We start from the raw sequence: 24,596 nt of genomic DNA on the forward strand, positions 1-24,596 counted from the left end.
AATATTTTTGACTAGAGAATTTCATGGACAGAGGCTACAGTCCATGCAGTTGCAAAGAGTTAGACATGGCTGAGTGACTGACACTTTCAGATTTCTTTATGGTCCAACTCTCACATCTGTATGTGACTACTGGAAAAAGCATAGCTTTGATTACGTGGACCTTTGTCAGCAAAGTGACATCTCTGCTTTTTAATATATGTCTAGGTTTTTGATAGTTTTCATTCCAAGGAGAAGTGTCTTTTAATTACATGGCTGCAGTCACTGTCCATAGTGATTTTAGATCCCAAGAATATAAAATCTGTCACTGCTTCCACTTTTTCCCCACCTGTCTGCCATGAAGAAATGGGACCAGATGCCATGATCTTAGTTTTTTGAATGCTGAGTTTTAAGCAAGCTTTTTCACTCTCCTCTTTCACCCCCATCAAGAGGTTCTTTAGTTCCTCTTTGCTTTCTGTTGTTAGAATGGTATCATCTGCATATATGAGGCTGTTGATATTTCTCCTGGCAATCTTGACTCCAGCTTGTGATTCATCCATCCTAGCATGTCACATGATATACTATCCAGATAAGTTAAATAAGCGGGGTGACAATATACAGCCTTGTCTTACTCCTTTCCCAGTTTGGAACAAGTCAGTTGTTACATGTCCGATTCTAACTGTTGCTTCTTGTCCTACATACAGGTTTTTCAGGAGGCAGGTAAGGTGGTCTGTTATTCTCATCTCTAAGAATTTTCCACAGTTTGTTGTGATCCACACAGTCAAAGGCCTTAATGTGGTCAATGAAGCAGAAGTAGATGTTTTTCTGGACTTCTTTTGCTTTCCCTATGATCCAGTGAATGTTGGCAATTTGATCTCTGGTTCCTCTGCCTCTTTGAAACACAGCTTGTACGTCTGGAAGTTCTCAGTTCATGTACAATTGAAGCCTAGCTTGGAGAATTTTGAGCATTACTTTGCTAGTGTGTGGGCTTCCCTGGTGGCTCAGAGGGTAAAGTGTCTGCCCGCAATGTGGGAGACCTGGGTTCAGTCCCTGGGTCAGGAAGATCTCCTGGAGAAGGAAAAGGCAATCCACTCCAGTACTCTTGCCTGGAAAATCCCATGGACAGATAAGCCTGGTAGGCTACAGTCCATAGGGTTGCAAAGAGTCAGACATGACTGAGTGACTTCACTTTCACTTTGCTAGTGTGTGAGATGAGTGCAATTGTACGGTAGTTGGAACATTCTTTCGCATTGCCTTTCTCTGTGATTGAAATGAAAACTGACCTTTTCCAGTTCTGTAGCCACTGCTGAGTTTTCCAAATTTGCTGACATATTGAGTGCAGCACTTTCACAGCATTATCTTTTAGGATTTGAAATAGCTCAGCTGAAATTCCATCGCCTCCACTAGCTTTGTTCCTAGTAATGCTTCCTAAGGCCCATTTGACTTCACATTCCAGGATGTCTTGCTCTTGGTGACCAATCATACCATCGTGATTATCTGGGTCATTGAAGTCGGACACGACTGAGCTACTGAACTGAACTGAACTTAAGACCCTTTTTATAGAGTTCTTCTGTGTATTCTCTCCACCTTTTCTTAATATCTTCTGCTTCTGATAAGTCCCTACTTTTTCTGTCCTTTATTGTGCCCATCCTTGCATGAAATGTTCCCTTGATATCTCCAGTTTTCTTGAAGAGATCTCTATTCTTTCCCATTGTGTTGTTTTTCTGTATTTCTTTGCATTGTTCATTTAAGATGACCTTGTTATCTGTCCTTGCTATTCTCTGGAAGTTGGCATTCAGCTGGTTATATATTTCATCCCCCTTAGCTAATCTGTAGGTAAGATAGCATCAAAAGAAAGCTCAGGGGGAGTCAGCAAAACTGCATGGAATGGAAACATGACAAAGAATCTGACCCCTTTAGTGATTAACTGAGATTGTTTTCCCCTTTTTCCTTTACTTGGAACAAGCAGAATCTTCCGTTGATTTGGGGGCACAAAAACCACCTTCCACCCTAATTGCCAACTTCATGAATAAACCAACCTTTCCTTTCCAACTAAGACTTGTCTCTTGAGTCTTGATTTTTCAAGTGGCAAGCAGAGGAACAGAAGTTGGTAACAGAATAAGCCTGCTCTAAGACCTGTCTGGATCTGAACAGGCTGCTCTGAACTCATTATCATCAACAACCTTAGTGACACAGTAAATGGCACTTCTGTGTTCCTCCTGGTAGATGCACCTTTACCCAAGAATCTCTGTTGATTTCAAAGAAAGAATTACGTAAGAGAAGGTAGCTTCTTCTAATTATCATTCCAAGATTTTCAAAGAACATGAAGAATGATTGAAGAAATTGTATAGACTGGAGAAGAGATACCTGGAAGGATAGGGCAGGAGAAAAACAAGAACAATTTTTAAATACCTGACTTGTAGAACTGAAAACTGGTTTTTTTCCAGGAAGTCACCAAAAGCAAAAGAAGTAAGACTAATAAATTCAGATTAATAGAAACATATTTCAATTCAACACAAGGAAGAGTTTTGGGTTTTTTTTTTTAATAGTCAGCTCTGTCTTACAAGGAAATGATTTGTCTTATTATAAGTTTCCTTCTCTCTGAAGGCACTTAAAGAAAGGTTGGATGAATGAAGAGGCAGGAAAAGGTCAGATAAACTTTGAAGATTTTGGCCTGAGGTTCTGTGGAACAAGTAAAGTGAAGTGCAGTAAACCAGGCATCTATTTCTCTCAATTCTAATCATTTTTTATCTTTTAATTTGTATGCTATTTTATATTATTTTGGAATTTAACTGTAACAAGCTGCATTCATCCATCATTCATTCATGTCTTTCAAAAATACATATTGTTTAGTTATTATGTGCCAGGCATTTTTCTAAGCACTGAACATACAGCAGTGAATAGTTGATTAATTAGCTATGAGAAATTAAATAGAAAAGTATATCCTCCTTGGGATAATGAAAAAGTATTTTATTTGCATATTCTTTTATTTCAATTTGCTAATTAATTTATATACAGATCCTTTGTAGGCAATTATTTCAATGATGTTAACTAACATAATTTTTTTTTCCTGCTTTGTGATCTTTGTAAAATTTCAGAAGGAAGATAATTGGTTTTTTCTCCCAGTAGTTTGAAAGCCCTATAATCAAGCATTTATTAAAGAACAGATTCTATAGCTGTGGCAAAGGGATTGGAATTTGTTACCAAGATATTAAGGATTCTAGCTTTTATTTATTCCTCCTAGGGTAAAAAGAGCAGGGAGAAGCTAAAGAAAACTTCTCTGAAATAAAATATGAAGTTTCCTTAACCTGTTGCTCCAGCTCTGTTCACCCTTGCACCATGGGACACCTTGTGGTCAGAACTGACCCTTCATATGCACATGATGTCTTTTGCCTGAAAAGCCTTTGGATAAACAGAAGCATCACAACTTTCTATTACTCACTTCCTCTTTATAGTTTCCTGAGTGGAGAATGGCAAAAATGGCATTTCTGAGCATCAAAATCATATCCCTTCCTGCAGCTCCACTTGAGTCTAAATCTCTGCTACTGAGAGGGGTTAGCCAATCTGGCCTTACCAATGTGCAGACCCCCCAAAAAACATGATTTTAGGAACTAGGAAAGACTTGTCTTTAAAAATATTCCTCTAACATACAAAACACAGAGAAGATTTATATGCAGAGATATTCACTACAGTATTATTAGTAGTAGCAGTAGAAAGAAACCTATGTATATAAGAATAAGCTAATCATTAAATAATATTATATAGTCATTAAAATAATGCTTACCTACTTTTAATAACATGGAAAAAATACATGTAATAATATTAAGTGAAGAGAAACACCATAATTATGCAGTGTGATTTCAAATTTAACTGAAAAAAGGTGAAGCACAAACAAAAAAGTCTGAAATATAAATGCATAAAATAAAAATACTAGTGGTGTTTGCCTTGGGTGATGGCATCATTGTGATTCTTCTTTTATTTTTATATTGTGCACATTTTAATTATTGAACACAATTAAATTAACTTTTTGATAACAAAAATTATTTTATCTTTAATTTTCATTTTATATTGGGGCATAGTTAATTAACAATGTTGTTGATTTCAGGTGTACAGCGAAGTGATTCAGTTATGCATATATATATATATACGTTTTCTTTTTCAATTTTTTTTCCATTTAAGTTATTAGAAAATACTGAGCAGAGTTCCCTGGTCTATGCAGCAGGTCCTTGTTGGCTATTTATTTTGAGTATACTAGTGTGTGCATGTCAATCCCGAACTTCCACTCTATCCTTCCTCCCCACCTTTCCCCCAGTAACCATAAATTCATTCTCTAAGTCTGTGAATCTGTTTCTGTTTTGTAAATAAATAAATATGTTTAAACAAACTTTTATTTTTTTTCCATAAGCTAACATTTCTTTTATTTGTAACCCATTTACATTATTTTTTTTAATTTTATTTTATTTAACTTTACAATATTGTATTGGTTTTGCTATATATCAAAATGAATCTGCCACAGGTATACATGTGTTCCCCATCTTGAACCCTCCTCCCTCCTCCCTCCCCATACCATCCCTCTGGGTCATCCCAGTGCACCAGCCCCAAGCATCCAGTATCGTGCATCGAACCTGGACTGGCAACTCGTTTCATATATGATATTATACATATTTAAAATCAGAAAAATAGCAATAAAGATGGAGCTAAGGATTGTCATACTAATTGAAGTAATTCAAAGACAAATATTATATGATTTCACTTATACATGGAATCTAAAAAAATAAAACAAATGAACTTATTTACAAAATAGAAACAGAATCACTGACATAGAGAACAAACTTACCCTTACCAAATGTCAAAGGGAGGATAAATTAGGAGTACAGGATTAACAGATACACATGGCCATATATAAAATAGTTAAATAAAAGGGATTTACTGTATAGTACAGGAAACTATATTCAATATAACAGCCTATAAAGAAAAGAATTCTGGAAAAGATACATATACAGAGAGAGAGAACATAATTACTTTGCTGTACACCTGAGACTAATACAATATTGCATATCGATTATACTTCAATTTAAATAACTTTTAAAAATAAAAATAAAATTGGAAAAACAAACATATTTTTAAAGTCCTTTTCCTCCTCTTCTTAGATATGTAAAATATCTTCAGAAAAGCTCTATATTTTACATTTACTCAGGCAAAAAAATCACAGGGGATCTAACCACTTTAAACTTTATTTGTTCAGTTCAGCTACACTACTATTTATTGGCTAGAAGGGAAATTCCATTTGTCCATTTGTACTTTTTTGTCTAGACCTTCCAATTCCCATTTATTTAACTCCAGGTAATAGCATCCAGTACTCCAATTTTCTTCTGTCAAACCTCTTCCTACCACCCTCTGCTGATGTGCTTCATGTAAAATTGCCTCTGACCCTGACTCTTGGACTGGGAATGTGATTAAAACCATGATATTCTCCTGTCCACACTAATAAGTTTGAAAAGAGGAGATGATCCGATCAGAGCCAATGAGAAAATATGAGTCTTTTTGCTCTTCTATTTTATTGAGAAAAGAGAAAAATTCTATATATTATTGAGAAATAATTTTATTTTTTCCATTGACTTAGTACCTGGAGATATATAATACTGGAGTTGTTAGAAAACCCCATACAAAGTCTGAGACTAAAACAAGCAGGACCAAATGAACAAAGATCACTTACTTGAAAGTAGGAAATCCTCTCTGACACAGCAAAAATGCACTGATGCTGGGTGGATCTTCTACCACTTACCAAGCATGGGTCTACAAAATCACACTCATGCAACTGTGAAGGGAGGAGCAAGAAAATCCCACCTAAGGCCAATGACAGACAGAACTGGCTGCCATGGAAAGGACAAACAAGAATATTGACAAAGCATCATTCCCTGAAGCCCAAATACAAAAGGACTGGCTAGGATCACCCTCTGTGCCCCTACTAGAAGCCTAGCACCAAGCCAAGTAGTAAAAAGCCAAGGAAGCCACACTGGTGGAGGGACAAGAGCATCACCACTTCTGTGAAGCTGGCAGGCATGGATGGCTGGAAACTACAGGGGAATCTGGGTGACCTGATTCCACAGCCTATGCCTCTGTTCACTTCTATGCCCAAAAGATCAGAAAGCTATGACTTTATAAAAGAGACCTGGAGGTTTTGTTTCTCACAAGTTCAAAATGAACACTAAGTGTGAAATAGCAGCTAAACTAGTACACACTACCTTGGGCTTATTTTCTAGTTGTAGTGGTGCTGGTGGTGGTGGTAGTGATAGTTATGGTTAGTGACAGCAGTAACCGAGGTGGTAACAGTAATGGCATCCAGGAAACTATTGGAGTTAGAGTGGGAGTTTGGGAATCAACCTGCGAAGTTTCAAGATCTGTTTTTACTGCTTCTTAGCTTCCAGATCTGGACAAATTATATATTCTCAGTACTTGCTTTTGTAAAATTCGGTGTAACAACTTAATTCAGTTAGGAAAGAAAGAAAAAACTTATAATATTTGCACAGTCTTCATCTTATCAGAAACATATTAAGCAACGTTGGTGTTCTATGTAAGATGTAGACATGAAATAAGATGCAGTACCTGCCCATACTAACTCACAATCTGTTGGAGGAGAAAGACAAACACATTATTACAAAATATAATAAAACACTCTATTACAAAACCCAGTGAAATTGCTATAGTAAGAGTTCAAACACATTCCAGACAAGGAAGGGACCAACTGTGACCCAGGGACTCCCAGATGGCTTAAAGGAGGAAGTCAGATTTGGGATGAGTTCTGATGGATGGGCAGAACTCTGAAGACCAGATATTAGGGTGAAGACGTCTTCCTGGCAAAGAAAGTATATAAAATATTCTGGGAAGAGCAAGAAGGCCATATTAAGGTGATCAGAGAAAATGGAAAGTAAAAAACTGTCTCTTAGAAGTGACTAAGGGAAAGACCTGCATAGGGTAATATGGCATCTAAGCTAAGAGATCCTTATCATGCTTGGTGATCAAGCCTGATCTTGAGACTCAAAGTTTCAAAAATCCAGAAATTCAAAATCCTGCAGCCATGGTTCCCCCAAGAAGCTAGCAAATTATGGAAATACTAAGGTGATTATGGTCTCAGCCAGAGCCCTGTGTGCACAACCACTACAAATCAGAAACTGTCCTGGCCCGAGGGACATAACATTTCTCTGGAAAGCACATTTGGGCCTCCTTCTGCTCTTTATCTTGAAGGGATATCTAGGGCCTAACTGTGTTCATTGTCCATAAGAATAGCCTCAGGCTGAGGACAGATTTGAGGAGGCGATGTTCAACCCAGCCGTGATTTTCAGGCAATTCACCGAGGTTTTCATGATGGGCATCTAGAAATACGTGTAGCCCATTTAGGTAGGTGGTCTCACTCTGTCTAGTCTTCATAAGGCTTTGAAACAGACACAAAGCGTTGCAGCTGGCGTCTAGGGTGACTTTCCTCTGGACACAACGCCAGATCACCAACTCTTCTGAAGCCCAAGTCCCTGTGCTCTGTGTCTTCTGTGGGCCTGAGGAAGCTGTAGATTCAGCCTTGGTTAATTATTTACTGATAGTTTTACTCTTGATTCCTTTATTCATGAGTAATTCATAAAGCAACTGCCATAAATTTCCAGTTCCCACTTACTGTAATGTCTCCAGAAAAGTCCTTCTTTTCATGACTAAAAACAATTCACAGTACTTTTAAAAACTCAAGAATATCACTTAAATTTCTTAAGACATTTCACAGAGATTTTATCCACTTGTTTTAAAACTTTTTAAACCATATTTTTATGTGTGTTGGAAAGGACCCCAAGAAACCATCTGCATTGGTCCCTGGCTCAAATCAGTAAAGTATTATTATCTCCATCTTGTAAATGAAGTGACATCAAAGAGAGGTGCCCATGATCTACTTTAATAATGACAGAGCCAATACCACGGTGCTGGTCTCCAGATTCCTAATGTGGTGTTTCTTTAAACTATGCCCTGCTGTTTTGCAACCATTAACAACTAAAGTAGTGTGTCCAAAATTAAACAAAACCAGAGGCAGTAAGCTACATGTTTAAAGCAGGAACCCAGGCTATAGCCTTCTATTTCCTGAGCCAGATGAACCTAGACATGTCATTTAATTTCTCTGTGCCTGTTTCTTCATTTGTAGAAGAGAGATGCTCATTCCTCCTAGGGTGTTGAGAGGGTTAAAGAAGTCATGACCTTGTAAAGTTCCCAGTCCAGATCAAACACCATGTAAGTATTTGCTACAGCTATTGCCATCCTCACTCCCAACCTGTTCCTATTTTTCCCTGTGGGATTAAGTGATGGCACCATCTTTCTCCCATTGGAAAAGTAGGAACTTTAAAGTCTTCCTTAGTAACTACTCATCCTGTTTACCCCTTCTCTCTTATCCCATGATCTATGGATCATGAAGTCTTTTTAATTCTAATTTCTAAATATCTCTTAAATCCGTTCTCCACTCAGCATCCTCTTTAACAAGCTATAGTTCCATCCTGAATCTCTTACCTGGACTGTTTCAAACACTCCTTCCTTGACTTTCCTCCTCCAACCAAACTTCCTAACCCCTGATGTAACATTGTTTGGAAAGGAAAATCCTACCATATGAATTCCCTGTTTCAAATTTTCCAGTGGCTTCCCCATTGTGCCCATCAGGCTGATATCACAATAAATTCAGCTCGATCATCAAAGATTCTAATTTAGTAGGTCTGGAATGGGGACCTATGGATCAATTTTTTTAATGCACTCTCCAACTTTATTCTGGTATTTTTTTTCATGGACCGATGTTTGGGAATCTGTGGAAAAGACAAAATGTACACTCATTAGGATGTCTCATAAAGTCCTTCACAATCTGGCCTTAATCTACCCCTCCAGAGAAAATGAATGCCCTCTTTTCCCTTTGGATTGCTCTTTGACTGAATTGTTCCTTCTTTGTGCTCCCACAGCTCTGTATGCATAAGTCTCACAACAATACCTATTTCAGCATAATTTCACTACATCTCACCCTTACTTGACCCAATTGTAGGACCAACTTCATGAGCATGTGGCTGGTGCAGTCACAAAAGGCCCTGCTCTTGGAAGGATGCTCTGCTAGAGTCATCCTAAAGTTCATAATAATTGTTGAGCCAGAGGTACCTCATTTTTATTTTGCACTGGGCCCCACAAATTACATACTTGGCCCTGCCCATTCATCTTTGAACTCCTTGAAAACAGAAACTGTTTGCTATTCACTTGAAATCCTCTTTAGTTAGCACAGAGGATGCTTGGCACAGAGGAAGGGTTTGGTAAATATTTGTTGAATTTATACATGAATGGATAAAAGAGTAGAATAAGGTATCTCATAGGAAAATAATGTAGTATGGCTAATTAACTCCAAAGAATAAGCTTTGTTTATGATTGATAGAGAGAGCAGTCAATTGATAAATTCACAAGATGACTGACAATCCCCAATAAACGACATAAATTTCCTAGGTTTCTCTTTATTCAAACCATCTCATCCTTTGAGCCCTGCTGCCTCCCTGTTCTTCTCAGAATACAAAATTGCAGGTTAAGGGAGCTTGGTCTTGTGCCATCAGCTATGCCCTGAGTGTTTGAGCCAAGCACTGTACTATATTCTGGGGACTGGGGAAAGGGGAGAAGGAGGCCATAGAAAGGTGAACCAAACAGGTCCTTATTATCAAGAAGCCATTAAATCTTCCTCTTCAAGAGTTTCAATCAAAGATGAGTTGACTTCATGGGAGTTCTACAGCAATGAATCAAGAATAAAGACACTAGACTTGGCCAGTGGCCCGGCTTCCTGAACACTTCAGCTGACAAAATGTCTCAGTCTGAACACAATTCCTCCACTATGAGACCGGTGGGTTTGCTAGTTAACATTGGCAACCAACTCGGAGGTGCTCAATGAGCATAATAAATAAGTGGCTATTGAGGTGGGGGAGGTGCTGTTGCTCCCTGGTGTTAGGGAAGAAAGGGCCAACATCAGCTATCAAAGTGAGCCCAATAATTGCTGAGGACAGATGCCCCTGACTCACGCTGAAGGCACGACAGGACTTCCAATGTGGCAAAGACCACACACCACCCTGCTGCCATATTATGTGCCTGTGGCACTAGCTTCTTGCTGCTCCCAATGACTTGGAAGTTCAGAAAGAGTTGCTCTTGCTTTTCCATATTCACTGGGAAAAGTTACCCAGTCTTCTGGGTTACCCAGTCTACCAGTCTACTGGAAAATTTATAGTTACCCAGTCTACTGGTTGATATAATATCAGTGATAACAGTAAGATAATCTAGTAAAAATAAATGCTGACAAACATATAGATGTGTGATAACTTTCAAATAAAGGAAATGAAAATATAATACGGCCACAAAATATCACTTTCACATTCCAGATGAGACAAAGGTTAAGACTGATAGTGCTCAACAGTGGCAAGTATGGTAGAGAAAGTAAGCATTCTCAAAAAAGACTGCTAGTCAGAGTATAAACTGGTACAATCACAATCTTAGGGAGGGCAGTTTCGTATTAAAATCACATATCAATCAAAACTTAGAATACACATCCCCTTTAAAGCAGCAGTACCTTTTTCTAGGACTTTTCCCTGAGGAAATGCTCTGATGAATATATAAAAATACACACACAAAATTGTCCGTCACAGCCAAAAAATATTTAGAAATGACCTAAGCGTGCAACATTTGAGATGTATTTGATTTAGTGCAGTCCATCCAAACATAATTTAAACATTAAAATGGCTATATGAAGCTGTAAACATCAAAAGGAAAATATGTCCCTAACATTTTAAGTGTAATGAAATGGCCAGCTTTAAAAAAGAGTATAAGTGGAATGACTCCATTTTTCTTAATGTATTTATGATAATGTGTATATATTCTTTTAAGAGTAGATTGTGACTGTCTTTTGATTCAGCATGATAATAGTACAAAAAAATGGATGATATACAAATATAATATTCTTATTTATTTTATTTTATTTTTAAAAAATATTTGTTTATTTGGCTGGGCCAGGTCTTAGTTGTGTCATGCAGGATCTTCAGTATTCACTGTGGCATGTGGGATCTAGTTCCCTGACCAGGGATTAAACCCCTGCCCCTGCCATAGAAGTGTGGAGTCTTAGCTACTGGACCACCAGGGGAATCTCAGTATTCTTATTTTATTCAGGCAGTCTCAGTGAACTCCGGGAGTTGGTGATGGACAGGGAGGCCTGGCATGCTGCAATTCATGGGGTCGCAAAGAGTCGGATACGATTGAGCGACTGATCTGATCTGATCTGATCTGATGGAGGAGGGAGAAAAGTCTTGAAGAAATAATATGTGCTGTAGTGTATGGGTATAAAGTTAACAACCGGTCTTCAGGTGGGGCAGACAGAAGTTCTCTGCAGCACCTTTTGATTTCCATGGCATAAATACACCCAACATTATTAATTTCAAGCTACTAAGGTGGCATCACTGAATGCAGAGTTGAGAAGAGATGCACAGTAGCATACCAATATGTTGTATTTCCATGATACAGATACAACAAATAAAAATAATTGCAAAAATATAGATAACATTAAAATGTAGTGAAATGCTAGCAAGTGATAAGTTTTGTATATGCATTTTTTATAAGTCTGGAAGGAGAGTCACCAATATAATAATATTGATCATGTCTGGTTGGGAAGTTCATGAATCATATTTACTTCATTCTTTACACCATTTGTATGTCATTGCAATATATTTTACAATAAACATACGTTACCTTTATAATCAGAAAAAATTTTCAAGGCTTTTTTTTCTTTTTTAATTGCTAAAATCCAGGAAGGAAAAAAATCAGGGAACACAATTTTTAAAACAAGTCTCAGACTTCCTTGGTGATCCAGTGGCTAAGTCTCTGAGTTCCCAATCCAAGGGGCCCAGGCTTGATTCCTGGTCAGGGAACCAGGTCCCACAAGTCAGAACTAAAGAGTCCACATGCTGCAGTGAAGATGGAAGATCCTGCATGCCGCAACCAAGACCTAGCACAGCCAAGTAATTAAATAAACAAACAAAAATATTTATTTAAAAAAGTATCACTGGAATAAAGCACTTCCCCATGAAGGAGTCTGATTTCACTAGAGTGTAACTAAATATGATAGGGAGTAAAGTTTGAATCAATTAAATCATATCTTTGTACAGTCATGGTATAAGGAAATGAGCACTCAGTGTTTCTAAGACCTTTCCAAATACAAATATGTAACATCTGCATTTGAGATCCCAGGCCATCTGATGCTCTCCTTTTACAAATAAGGAAACTGAGTCCTAAGACTGGTGGGTATTTTCCAAATTAAGCACTACAAAGCTGATTATTAATAAAGAAACTCGGCACCTCTCCATTTATAAATGGTTTCTATAACTTGTGAATAAAAGTATATATTCTTCACTTGTCATTTTTTAATGAGAGGAGACGACCTCATTCGGTGAGGAGGGAGGTGGCAGTATGCATTCAACTGGTTAACTGCTGAAGCCCTGACTTTTATCTTTGGATAGACACCAGCTTATGATTCTCCAGAATTTTATATTTCTTCAAACACTTCCACATAAGAACCCTGTGAGACAAGTAAGAAAAGGACTACACCCGTTTTACAGGCACAAAAACAGGCTAGAGCAGGCAAGTGGCTAGCCCAAGGCTAGTGAAAGCCTGATCTCTGGTCCCACTCAGGTGATGTCTGGGAGACCGTCTCCTTTCTGAGGCCTCTCAGAGGCAGTCATTTGGGGAAATCTTCTCTGAAGTTCACTTTTCCCCCTTTTCTGCCTTATCCTCCTAACAAGTGCTTTCTTCCATGGGCTTCTGTCTCAATTTACACTTGAGGATATTAATTTTAGGTCACTAAGAGTGTCTCTTTCGGAGAAGGCAATGGCAACCCACTCCAGTACTCTTGCCTGGAAAATCCCATGGACGGAGGAGCCTGGTAGGCTGCAGTCCATGGGGTGGCTAGCAGTCGGACACGACTGAGTGACTTCACTCTCACTTTTCACTTTCATGCATTGGAGAAGGAAACGGCAACCCACTCCAGTGTTGTTGCCTGGAGAATCCCAGGGATGGGGGAGCCTGGTGGGCTGCCGTCTACGGGGTCACACAGAGTCGGACACGACTGAAGTGACTTAGCAACAGCAGCAGCAGCAGGAGCAGAGTGTCTCTTTAGTTTTTAGCTTATTAGTTCTAGAGTGGAAGATAGTCCCAGGCATCATTAGGCCTGGAAATATTCCGTTCTTCTTTATCTGACGTGAAGGCTAAACCCTAGAATGTTATTTTCCCTGGAAACTTGCAGTAATTAGAAAGCCAGAACTATAAACACTTGGTGTGACACATTTCTAGACAATGTTGATTTGCTAAAAGGAACTAACGTTGAGGCCAAAGGAGACAGACTGACTCAGGAAATACAAACCATATATAACAACAGATCCTGAAGAATCTAAGCAGATCAGATGCTCCTAAACTTTGTTCGGTTAAAGGAGGAAGTGTGTTCTCCTATTAAGAGTACCACATCCAGGACTTTCCTGGCTACAGTATTGGTCCAGCCAATACTCTGTGCTTCCACTGTAGGGAGTGCAGGTTTGATCCCTGGTCAGAGCACTCCAGTGTTCTTGCCTGGAGAATCCCAGGGACGGAGGAGCCTGGTAGGCTGCCGTCTATGGAGTCGCACAGAGTCGGACACGACTGAAGCAACGCAGCAGCAGCAGCAGCAGCAGCAGAGAACTAAGACCCCACATGCCTTGCAGTACAACTTAAAAAAGAAAAGGCGTGCTATATCCTCTGCAAAAGCTGAAAAAGGCATCACAGGGTGTAGTGAAAACTAAGTTAGTTAGTGGGCAAAAAAACTATTTTGTAAACTAAAAATCACTCTTAAAATGTGTGGCATACATTATCTTGCTAATTTTTGATGCTTGCTGTTCTGGGTGAAGGGAGCGGGGTGGTGTGTTTAAAATGGACAGTGTCAGACACAGTAATAGGCAGGTGGCCAGGTTTCTCCAGGCTGAGCAGGCTAGAGAGCTCAAGAGTGCATACTAATTGCTGCACCTCTGCCGAGACTGGCGGCTAGATGACTCCTCTCCAGAAAACACAGTGTGCTTTCCACGTCAAAGGCCCTCTCCTAACCGGGCTTTCAGTTGCATGCAAAACTAAGCTGACACCCGAATGTGTTGACTGAGTGATACCATTGTGAAGGTGACCTACTGACAACATTGCTTCAGTAGACTCGGTAGGCTACAAAAGGGAGACTAGTTTCCCTGGAACTAGAAATGTCCCGCCAGCAAGTAGATAATTCTTCATGACTCTGGAATGACAAGCTGTGGAAGAGAAGAAATGAGTGTACAGGAAAAGAGTAGTTGTATTTCCAGCTGAGGATTTGAGGGAGAATAAAAAAAAAAACCTTAGAGGGAAGCAGACTTTGCCTTCTTGTGAATAATATTAAAAATGAGGATCAGATTTTCAAGTTAATATAGAGAATTTTCTCAAGTTTCTAAACATAGAGAAAACACTTTGGAGGGAAAGGGATGAATCAGAAAAAGGGATGGATCAAAAACATGGATCAGAAGGTCACTTCTGGTGACATTTGTATAGGGCCTAAAGGCAATTGTTATTTGGTAGTCAAATCCAAAAGAACTAAGGAGACAGTTGAGAAAGCCATATAAACTTGGGAGACTTTGATTCCCTTATAAATGTTTCAGCTTTGATAGTAGAAGGGATCTACTTTTGAAGTTCCAAAAAATGTTGTTGCTATAGGAACAGGTAAGCAGATTAGACTTGAAAGACCAGTTTAAGGAACAAAGAATTTAATAGTCAGGGCTAAAGCAATTAACCAAGAAAACAATTTTAAGTAAATATCTTTGGGGTTTGTTACTTATATATTTACTCCAGGAAAATAAAAATGCTACTGTAGAATGAGAATTTCACATTTTAACATTTTAATTACACCATTTCTGGCATAAAAGACTACGCTCACACAATTAGCAGAACGGCCTTATTAACAGAAGTACACATTTCTAACTCTCTCTTGATTAGATTGTAATTGAGAAATACAGCTTTAATTTCAGCAAGAGCATAAGAATCATCTTTGATTTTCCTACAGTTTCTCAGATGGGAACATACCTAAAATAAAAGAGACTGTGAACTCTGGAAAATTTTCTGTAACCAATCTGTATGAAGGGAACAACAAGTAAAATTCTAGAAGTAAAGAGAAACGTACGTAGGCTGATAATTGTTACTATTTTTATATGTTTTCTGCCCAGACATCTTTGTGAACACAGATATGTGAGCAGAGGAGGTCAGGACCCCATTGCCCTCTTACCTCTCTGAAGATGTGCTAGTCCTTCCTATCAGGAAATATGCTGCTCCAACATCAGGGATTTGCTAAAATTAGTAGGTTTTGGCCAGAACTGGCTATACTGATGAGACTCGAAACAAATCATAAAGTAGCATTGTATTTCTCTCCCTTTCAATTCTACTTCAAAACGTTCTTGATAAAATGAATACAATATTTTTAAGCCTACCAGATTTCTGGAGTCAGAGGTTACATTTATGGGAAAGGAAGGTTTCTTGTGCATTGTCTTTTCTCACATTGTGCCAAAATCAAATCGCACAAGTGTGTGTATGAGCATGTGTTTGTGTGTATGAGTGTATGTAAGCGTGTCAGCGTGTGAGTGTATATATGTGTGAGTGTGTGTGTGTATGTATGTGTGGGTGAGTGAGTGAGTGTTGGAGGCTGGGCAGTGGAAATGGAAAGAGGCGGAATGTGGCAGGAATCTTACCATCTCATTTTCTTCTCCTTCATTGAGCAAAGCGTGCTGGCCCTTCTCAAAGTGGTCCCCCATGGAAAAGCGATTCCACTCCTCCCCGACCTTCCGGAACAGATGCGTCCAGGTTGAGTTTGAACTCGCCCAGCCACCGCCGCTCTCCCTCTCCAGCTGACTGAAAGAGTTAATGCGTTAACAATCCTCCAGGTTAAAACTCGCTCTGGAGCACACACCTTCTCTCAGCAAATGACAGTACTTAGGAAACCGAACTCCTCCCACGAGCCACCCTGTGCTTGGAGGAATTTCTGCCCGCTCCTGGCTAACTGCATTCTCTCTCAGCCGCTGTCCCAGAGGAGGCTGCTCCCATGCTGGTCTTTTTGTACCCAACTTACAGGGAAAGAACTCATTGCCTGCACAGTGCCTGCCAGCCCAAGACATCTGACTGCAAATCCGGCGGGACAATGCAGAGTTGGCAGGACCTCTCCGAGGAGTGGGCAACAGGCAAAAGGACTCTAACAGAGCTGCAGATTTTATCTGATTCATGAAAGCCCCAATCCATCGACTTTTAATAGGATCTTCATTCATTTTGCTTACAAAAGGTAAAAATTGTGACTAATCCTCTTCAAAAGGTATTTGAAATCACATTTCTCTGTGTGTGTAAAAAAATAGTCCACTCAATGTGTATGTGGAATTAAGTTTACTTTTTTGAGAAACTTGCAGGGAAAAGAAAGCATAATCAAACTATACCATGCAGTCTCCTCTCACTAAAATATTGGTGGTTGAACTCATAAGGAGTCTAGACTCATTTTTAAATTTTTTCACACATTCATTCAACATACATTATTTGAGCACAGAGACTACATATATAAATCAAGTCATATATTACCCTCCAACTGATGTAAGTATTCAAATATACAAACAAATGTGGTAAAAGGTGTTTAGTTATTTTGAGAGCTGGACTAGGAGTCTAAGACAACTGTCAGAAGTCCCAGTACTGTGGAAGCAACACACATTCATGTCTGCTCTGAAAGAGAAAAAAAAAGCAATCTAGCTGCTCATGTGTGCCAGCCTCACTATAAGCATTTGACCTGCAGGAGCTGGCTCTTCTCAACCAATAACTGGAGGAATTGAATGGGGGCTTGGGGAAGCATGTTGTAGAGCTCTGATCAAGGACTGTCATCATAATTAAGCTAGACATCCAATTTAACAGCAGTCACTAGAGCACAGTGTTTAAGGGCAAGTACTCTGATTTTGGAGGTTCAGTCACTAAGTTATGATTCTTTGTGACCCCATGAACTGCAGCACACCAGATTTCCCTGTCCTTCACTATCTCCCAGAGTTTGCTCAAACTCATGTCCATTGAATCAGTAATGATGCCATCCAACCATCTCATTCTCTGCCACCCTCTTTGGAGGGCCTGGGTTCAAATTTGGCCTTTCCTAGTTATGCCATGTGGGGAAAACAAGTCTCATAAGCTCCAGAAGCCTCTATCTGCTCCCATGTAGAATAAAAAATGATAGCAATAGAACTTACCTCCTGTGTGAGGGGTAGTCCCTGGGAAACAGTGTATGTTCAATAAAGGGGAGTTATTTTTACCTTCAGTGTGTCCACCCACTCTCCTTCAAGCTATCCACAAATGTTGGCATTGATCACCAACCTGATATGAAAAATCCTAGCAAGTCAAAGACTGAAGTGTGTGTGTGTGTGTGTGTGTGTGTGTAAAACACTGAACAAATGGTAAAGTATCATTAAGATAAGCATTCAAAAATAGCCTATTATAATATTAATTACTATATTTATACATACATGCAGCTCTCTGAATTTCTAAAAATTATTAGTGCAACTTAACCACATAAATAAAACATTTTATCACAAAATCACAAAAATATGAAGAGTATGAGATTTCTTTTTAGGAGGATGAAAATCTTCTGGAATTAGTGGTTATGGCAGCAAAACTTTGTGAAAATACTAAACTCACTAAATTGTATACTTTTTAAAGGGTAGACTTTATAAATGTGAATTGTTTCTCAACAACAACAAAAAAAATTATATCTCAAAAAAGGATAAGTGACTATTTTAGAGCTCTAGCAAGAGTTATGTAAATATTTAAGAGACTTCAAACTTTATCTCAACTTATGAGGATTGAGGAATGTTTCTGTGTGAAGTGGTAAAACTATACCCATGCTAGTGGGCAAGTGAGAAACAAGTGTTTCATTCTGTTGTCTAGAACTGGCAATTCCTGCACTTCTTCCTTCTGACTGGGTTCCTGAGTACATTTGGCAATTCATGTGCCACTGTGGGGTTAAGATGAGTGTGTAATTGATTAAGGGCTTCAGGAAAAACTGCACACGAACTTAACCTCATTAAACAGATCTGATTATGCCATAGCAATATTTAAGGCGAACTTGAATAGCAAAATCAGTCCTTAAGAATGTAAAAAAAAGAAATGTTATTGAAAACCAGAAGTCCGTGGAAAACCATTTCAACGACATGGTCCAGGAGAACTGAGGACTTTGAAATAATGAGTTTCCTCATATCCCTCCAGAAGTTCTAATGGTAAAATATCCAAGTGCCTCTACAGCCCACATGACTCATGGGCAGCCTCCTTCCTTGTCTAGAACTGTTGGTCTGTAAGCATTGAGTGTACCTAGAAACGGAGCTACACTCCATGAAAAGGAAACAGAATATTTACAGAACACTTCCACGTACCAGGCACTATTCTGAGCATTTTATGCACATATTTACAATCCTACAACCTCTGTAGTCATTACTACTCTAGACCTTCCCACTTAGCAGACTGGGAAATGCCAGCACAGAAAATAAATAGCGAATGCTAGTATTTGGATATGGCAATGCTGCTCTCCCAATCCACGTTCCTCATTGTTAGGTTAATACAGCTACTACAGGTTCATTTGGCATAATCTAAGTGCTTTCTGAGAGATATTAAATCTATATGACCAGGAGAGCCTCTTCGGGAAGGAAGTATTTGAGAAGGACCTTGAAGTCAGACAGGAAAAGCTTCAATAGGTGGAGATGCTGGGGCTTAGACTGGAAGTGGGTCATAGGAAAGAGCATCTAAAGCAAGGGAGCCATCAGGAGAAACACACAAGCTGGTCCAGAAGTAATCCATCACCTTTGCTGCAATCAAGGAGTGAGTGAAAGAAAAAGGGAGATAGGGCAGGAAATAGAGATTAAGGTCATTACCTGAATGGCCTGAGTCTGAACTTCATACAGTAAGTAATGATGTCAGTGAAAATAAACTAGCATCACAAATATGCATATTTTCCTTGATCAACCTGTACTTGACTGTTACAGGAATCACTGAATAAGCAAGTTCTAAAGTAACTCAGTCTTTCTAGACAATAGAAAGAGTTTTTGAACCCTCTAGGTTAAATGTACTTCCTTTTACAACATTGTTGGAAAATTAATTATTATTTATTAAATAATTTTTAACTTAAATAAATTTCAATAGACTTTTTTGGAGCATTTTTTAGGTTTGTACTAAAGTTGAGCAGAAGGTACAGAGATTTTTCATATACTTTTTAAAAATATACATCCTTCCTCCCACATGAGCATTCCCCACCAGAATGGTACATTTGTTACCAATTAAACCTACTCTGACGCATCATTTTTACTCAAGGTCCACAGTTTACACTAGAATTCACTTTTGGCGTTGTCCGTTCTGTGAGTTTTAACTCCTGTAGTATCATATAGTTTCTCTGCCCTAAAAATTCTCCCTCCTCCCACTATTCATCCCTAACTTTCCAATGACCTCAGGCAATGGCTGATGTTTTACTGTCTCCATAGTGTTGCTTTTAGAATGTTACATAGTTGGAATCATACAATATGTTGCCTTTTCAAATTGATTTCTTTTGCTTAGTAATATGCATTTAAGTTCTCCTGGTCTTGTTTTGATGGCTCATTTCTTTTAGAGTTGGATATTATTCCACTGTCTGGATGCACCACAGTGCATTTATCTGCTCACCTACCAAAGGACATCTTGGTCGCTTCCAAGTTTTGGCTATGAGAATGGCAGCTATAAACATTTGTGTGCAGGTTTTTGTGGAGACATACGTTTAGGAACAAGGAATTTAATAATCAAGGCTAAACTAATTAACCAAGAAATAATTTAAGTAAATAACTTTTGTGTTTGTTATTTATAATCACCTCATTTGATTATGCCATCAGGGAACTGTAAATTCAAGCAACAAGGAACTATCCCTATACACCTATTAAAATGGCCAAAATCTGGAACATTGCCAACACCAGATACCAGCAAGGATGTGGAACAGAAGGTTTCATTCCTGCTGGGAATGCAAAATGGTGCTTTGGAAAACATTTTGGGAGTTTCTCACAAAATTAAACATCTTATCATATAATTCAGTTATTACACTCCCTAGAATTTACCCAAGGAGTTAAAAGTTTCATTATTTAAATCAGTCTCTCTCTTCCTTAATATCACCCATTTGAAATATATTCTCCACTGGATGTGCCTCACAGAGTATAGAGTGACATGGTGAGCACAGCAGATGTGGGTTTGGCGTGATCTGAATTCAAATCTTGACACTTTTCTAGCAGAAACCATTCATTCATTTATTTAACACTTGTTTGATTCACTTCATTGTACCAACTTGTACTAAAAGGAGAATGTGAGTTAATACACCTTGGAAGAGCTAAGTCATTAAGAAGCAAGACAAACACCAAAATATGAATTTCAAAACAAGTGTTAATTACAAAAGAGTGGCAGAGAAAGTTCAGGTAGGATAAGGACAAAAAGACTTCATGGAGGTAGGAAGCTCCATGCCAACCTAGATAAATGGAGATGGAGAGATAGAGAAAACATTACTGACAAAGAAGACTGAAAGCAAAGGCCCACTGAAAAACACACATGTGAGCCCATTCTTAGGAATCTGAATAATACACACATATTTATATATTGATAGCTTAGAATTGAGAGGAATTCCCAAGAGAAAATGTTGCTTCAGCCATTCCCTCTCAAATACTCCATTTCAAATAAGAACGGAAAAGAAAAAAAGAAGAAAACCAAAAATTAGCTGCCTCTTTGCTGATCTGGTGTTTCAGTTTGCTTTCATTTATCCCAGGAGCATGACCACTGCTCTATTTTTCAACCTCTTTGGGTGTTTATAATGGATGCAAAATAGAAATAATGACACTTCCAGTTTCTGCCAGGACTCTGGGCCTGTGTCTTCTTCACATCCTAACTCATTTAGATGGTGTGAAGATAAGTGGTAATCAGCATGTATTAACCTCCACCTTTCATCTGAGAACTCCACAGCAGTTACAAATATTATTCCTTGCAACATCTCTATGAAGTAAGTGGATGAGTAATATTACTGCCCCCACTTGAAAGCTGTAGGAGCTGAGTCACAAAGGGGTCACAAAGACCAGTTCAGGGTCATGTGTCCTCAACATAAAGTGGAAATCAAAATGAGCGTGATGTCTCTGCTTGTCATCATTGGCAATGAGCTGCCTCAAGCTTCGTCTCCAGTCTTCGTTCCTCCAGTCTGCTTATTTGCAAAGCACTTGAGACCTTTAACTCTAGAACTTCATCTAAACTCATCTTATTATTAGTTGTCCTAATCTGCACTACTGTATAATCTGCACATGACATCGTAGCAAGCAAAGATGTGATGTCCCACAGAGGAATTACCTATCTCAAGGTGGTGCTGTGAAGTTTAATTGAATTAATTTCATTTATGAAACATTTAGCAACCCTAAGAAAAAAGAGTCTAATACAAATATACAGGGACTCCCCATTAATTACAGTAGAAAAGAGCAGGTTACCACTGTCTCTACTTCTCAGAAGTATTGCTCTCAAATATCCCTGCTTGGCATCGGGTTCTGACCTTCCTTATGGTGACTTGGCCCATTGGTCCACCTTCAGAAGCAACCACCTGGCTTTCTGTTATTTTCAAAAATGAAAAACTCCTCTCTGGAGGTAAGGCAGTTTCTCTTCTGTGAAGTGCATCTCAGTTGGCAACTATTACAACAATACCAGGTCATTAAGGACAGTCTATAAAAATGGAAGCCAGAAGAGTAAATCCCCAGGCAGAAACTTCATGCCAGTGTACTTACTTTTGAGAACTTCTAACAGAAATTTTGAATATGCAAAATCATGCATGCTAAGGTAGAATTATTAAGAATCACGGATTGTTACAAGTAGACTGGATCTTAGAAATTACTAAATTACCTTCATTTTTTTCTCAGATGAAGAAAAAGTTCCAAGAAGACTGTACAATGATTTTCTGAGGTCACAGTCTATGAAAAGTGGGCCTCAAATAAAGAACTCGAGTCTTATATAAGGTACTTTGTTATTGTTATTATCGTTTAGTCACTCAGTCGTGTCTGACTCTCTGCGACCCCAGGGACTGTAGCCCACCAGGCTCCTGTGTCCGTGGGATTTCCTAGGCAAGAATTCTGGAGTAGGTTGCCATTTCCTTCTCCAGAAGATCTTCTCCAGAAGACAGTTCTCCAGAATACACGCCTAACCTGTGTCTCATTCATTGCAGGTGGGTTCTTTACCACTGAGCCACTAGGGAAGCCCATAAGGTACTTTACGCTGCACCATATTGCTACCCACTTTTTTGCGAAGGAATCAGAATAGGATTCTTTGAACAGTCTCTCTAGTATATTTAAAAGAGGATTTCATTTGGAAAGTCCAATTTAAATAGAACAATTGCAGAATCCACTAACTGGGTAACTGCTGCTATTGCTAAGTCGCTTCAGTCATGTCCGACTCTGTGCGACCCCACAGACAGCAGCCCACCAGGCTCCCCCGTCCCTGGGATTCTCCAGGCAAGAACACTGGAGTGGGTTGCCATTTCCTTCTTCAATGCAGGAAAGTGAAAAGTGAAAGTGAAGTCACTCAATCGTGTCCGACTCTTAGCAACCCCATGGAGGAGCCCACCAGGCTCCTCCGTCCATGGGATTTTCCAGGCAAGAGTACTGGAGTGGGGTGCCAAAGCTATGGCCGTATCACAGAATTGTAGGATGTATCCAATTACTGATTTAGGCAGAACAGAAAGGATCGTGAACATATCCAATGGACTTGATATCTGTACATGGCAAACTGCTGAATTTGCAGGTGCTAACAAAGGAAGTTCAATCTAGCCAATTGTCTATGGCAATCTTTGCCTACAGCTCAGGAGAGCAGTTGGCCGTAGAAAGGAGGCCATAAGACAAAAGTGGAAATGTTTCCAAAAAGCAGCTAAGTCCAGCCATGAGGAACATGGGGCAGGTGATACTTGGAAATCCAAACAGGAAGCTGGCTCCAGGAGTCTATTCTCTAGTGGCCAAGCCCAGCCAGAGACTTTGAGCCTGGGGGAGTGTTCCAATTCTGGGTAGGAGCCTGGCAAGAGAAAGCCTAGTCCTTACTCCTAAGAAGGATCTAGGGCTTGAGGCAGGCTGCCAAACAGGAACTTGGGAACAGTAGTACCCACAGGGGATCTTACGTTTGGGAATGAGACAGAAGCCCAGTTAGCAGAATCAGAGTGAAACTGTTAGGTGTCATTTCCAGGGTTTCAAAGAGCTCTGGCCCCACAGTCTTGTATGTCTCAGTGCAGAAAAGAATTCAGCAAGAGACAAAGTAATAGGTAAGAAGTGATTTATTAGAATAGGATGCTTGACTCAATGGACGTGAGTCTGAGTGAACTCCAGGAGTTGGTGATGGACAGGGAGGCCTGGTGTGCTGCTATTCATGGGGTCGCAAAGAGTCGGACACGAATGAGCGACTGAACTGAACTGAACTGAACTGAACTGAAGGCTCATAAGTGGGAAGGCAAGTGTTGTGCTGCCCTGGGTACTCAGTGAGTTACATTTTTATAATCAGAGGAAGAGAGGGGAGGAGGAAAAGGTCTTCATTGTCTCTCTTGAGTAGACATCACATTTCCATCATCAGTTCCTCCACCATGTAGAGCAAGGAAAGTTTGCTAGTCCTTCCCTGTATGGTCAGGCCAGGTTTGTCATAGCACTTTGGAAAAAATATTTTCAAGTCTCAGTGCAATGAGAGTCTTTCATTTTGAAAAGTCACCTTCCCATAAGTGATGATTTTTTGTGTACACAGACCCTGTTTTGGGAGTCATTAACTTGATGACACCACTGGGCAGATCGTAGTCCTTATTTTCTGCTATTGTTTTATTGTTTTGGTTGCATGGTGCAAAGAACATGTCTTGGGGCCAAAGAACATGTTTAGGGTGTTACTAGCTCACTGAGCTCACTGAGGAAGATATAGGTCTCATGCCACCATAGTTTTTTTTTAGGAGGGGGGGTCATGTCTCATGCTTCTGTTGCATGGTTTTGTTTTCAAAGCAAGTTAGCTTGATTTTACCATAAAGCAAGCCTATCTGACTGTGATACTAAGTGACTTATTTTGCTTTATGAGTCAAGCAAGCCCACATTGTTTCAGAATTTTTCCATTACTTTCTTGAGTGACCATTAGTCCTACTGTGGTCTCCCCAATCCCCTAAATTTCCCTCTCTATCTACAATTCCCTAATGGGGTTTCTAAGCTAACTATTTGACCATCCTATTCTGTCTCTACCAAGAGAACTGCCTCTGGTCAGACTGAAGGGGTGTGACTTGGAGCTCCTGGTGTAGAGTGAGGCTGGTCTGGGTTTGGTACCCCCGCTGTGGGATGACCCAGGAACAGGGCTGAGCCTCCTGGTGGGAATCCAAAACAGGTCCCTGCTGGAGATGGAGTTCAGTTCAGTTCAGTTCAGTCACTCAGTTGTGTCTGACTCTTTGCGACCCTATGGACTGCAGCACGCCAGGCCTTCCTGCCCATCACCAAATCCCAGAGTTTACTCAAACTCATGTCCAT

At 39.5% G+C, this 24,596-nt stretch overlaps 1 protein-coding gene across 2 annotated transcripts in view; it reads right to left on the reverse strand.

Annotated features, from left to right (window-relative positions):
- Window positions 1–16,160, reverse strand: part of ATP13A4 (ATPase 13A4) — a 123,371-nt gene extending 107,211 nt beyond the window's left edge. Inside the window, exon 1 of one of the 2 annotated variants that reach the window (XR_015134135.1) lies at window positions 15,774–16,125. Coding sequence is in view for 1 of the 2 variants with exons in the window: in XM_086320192.1 (XP_086176318.1) it covers window positions 15,774–15,836 (63 nt within the window). In the remaining variant the exon portion in view is untranslated. Of the gene's footprint in view, window positions 1–15,773 lie in introns of both variants that reach the window. The other variant, XM_086320192.1, reaches the window with a different exon arrangement.
- Window positions 16,161–24,596: the final 8,436 nt, after the last annotated feature.

Source organism: Bos grunniens, chromosome 1, assembly GCF_055505025.1.
Source record: "Bos grunniens cultivar Pamir isolate PY7600 chromosome 1, Bosgru_T2T1.0, whole genome shotgun sequence".
Taxonomy (NCBI): domain Eukaryota; kingdom Metazoa; phylum Chordata; class Mammalia; order Artiodactyla; family Bovidae; genus Bos; species Bos grunniens.